Source organism: Chinchilla lanigera, unplaced genomic scaffold (genome assembly GCF_000276665.1).
Source record: "Chinchilla lanigera isolate Chin_1 unplaced genomic scaffold, ChiLan1.0 scaffold00110, whole genome shotgun sequence".
In the NCBI taxonomy this organism is placed as follows: domain Eukaryota; kingdom Metazoa; phylum Chordata; class Mammalia; order Rodentia; family Chinchillidae; genus Chinchilla; species Chinchilla lanigera.
Genome location: NW_004955511.1, coordinates 2,462,603 through 2,464,166, shown reverse-complemented (window position 1 = coordinate 2,464,166; position 1,564 = coordinate 2,462,603). Strand labels below are relative to the sequence as shown.

At 63.9% G+C, this 1,564-nt stretch overlaps 1 protein-coding gene across 1 annotated transcript in view; it reads right to left on the bottom strand.

Moving 5' to 3' along the window:
- Window positions 1-1,161, bottom strand: part of Rtn4rl2 (reticulon 4 receptor-like 2) — a gene marked incomplete at its 5' end in the record, with an annotated part of 11,040 nt that extends 9,879 nt beyond the window's left edge. Inside the window, 1 exon segment of the mRNA XM_013506377.1 lies at window positions 608-1,161. Coding sequence (XP_013361831.1) covers window positions 608-1,161 — 554 coding nt within the window.
- Between the last annotated feature and the right edge of the window lie 403 nt (window positions 1,162-1,564).

Below are 1,564 nucleotides of genomic sequence, written 5' to 3'. Positions count from 1 at the left end.
GCATCTGTTTCCAACTTGCCCAGAGCTGGCGGGTGGAGGGCACAGGGCTCTCAGAAGGGCAGGGTCTCCCACCCCGGTGCCCAGGGACTTGGAAACAGGAAACCCAGCAGCGGTGACTCTGCCCTCCATCCCCGCTAGCTGGTGAAAGGGGAAGAAAAGGAACTACACAAAGCTCTGGGCAGGGGTCCCCGGGAAGGGCGGGGTTCCCCCAAGGCAAACGGGAAGGAGAGACTTCAGAAAGACACACTGCTGGGTGTGGCACACACCTGTCATCCTAGCTCTGGGGAGGCTGAGGCAGGAGGGTCGACTGCCACAGGTTCAGTGCTAGGCTGGGCTACATAGTGAGCTCAAGATCAGCCTGAGCTCCACAGGGAGACTCTGTCTCAAAAATAAGTGAATAGAATAGAGACACGTCCACCCCTGACAGACACGGGAGTGTGGGGCATGGGTGTGGGAAAAGAGACAGACAGAAGACGGAGACAGACAGAAGACGGAGACAGACGGGGAGGCGAGGTAGGAGAAAAGGAGGGAGGCATGGAGGGACAGACAGACAGTCAGGCAGACAGACAGGGGCTAGGGAGTTAGAGAGACACAAAAGGACAGAAACCCAGGAAAGGAGCAGGGAAGCGAGGGCCGGGGAGGCTGAGGCAGCAAGGCTCCGGGCCCCGGGGCGGACGGCGCTCACCTGGAGGTGCAGCAGGCTGTTGTCCTGGAGGTAGAGGTACTGCAGGCTGACCAGGCCGCGGAAGATGGTGCCGGGCAGGCTGCTGAGCTGGCAGCGGTACAGGTGCAGCGACTGCAGGCGCTCCAGGCCCTGGAAGGTGTCGGGCTCCAGCGAGCGCAGGTGCCGGTTGTCGCCCAGGTCCAGCTCCTCCAGGGCCTGCAGGTGGCGGAAGGTGCCCGGGTAGATGGTGGAGAGGTTGTTGGCAAAGAGCCACAGCGTGAGCAGGTTGGGCCCGAAGGTGCCGGGCCGCAGCGTGCGGATGAGGTTGTTCTGCAGGAAGAGGCGCTGCGTGCCGGGCGGCAGGGACAGCGGCACGGACGAGAAGTTGTTGGCCTGGCAGCTCACGGTGGGCGGGGACGCGTAGCAGGTGCACAGCATGGGGCAGCTGGGCGCCGCGGCGGGCAGGGCCAGCAGCAGCAGCAGGCAGGCGGGGGGACCTGCGGGGACAGCGCAGTGAGGGGCTCTAGTGTGGGGCTCTGCCACAAAGTAACACCGGGCGTGCTGAGCGCACCTGCAATCCCAGCGCTCGGGAGGCCGAGGCAGGAGGACTGCCCAGAGTTCAAGGCCACCAGACCTCGTCTCAACGCCCCCCCGAAAAGTGCTCTGGGTTCCACCCCCATTACTGCCCCCAAAATAGACAACGAAGCCCCGGGGAAAACAAAAACCCCAGCAGGGGCCTGTGGTAGAAGGCACGGTGACATATTTGGAGCGGTGACAAACAACGCCCACCTGTTGCTCCGCCTGTCCTCATCGTGCCTTGCGACCCCGCTCAGAGACTAACGTCAAACACAGCGCTGGGCTCCCCACCCCGGCCCCACTCCGCAGCCGGCACCCTGCCCC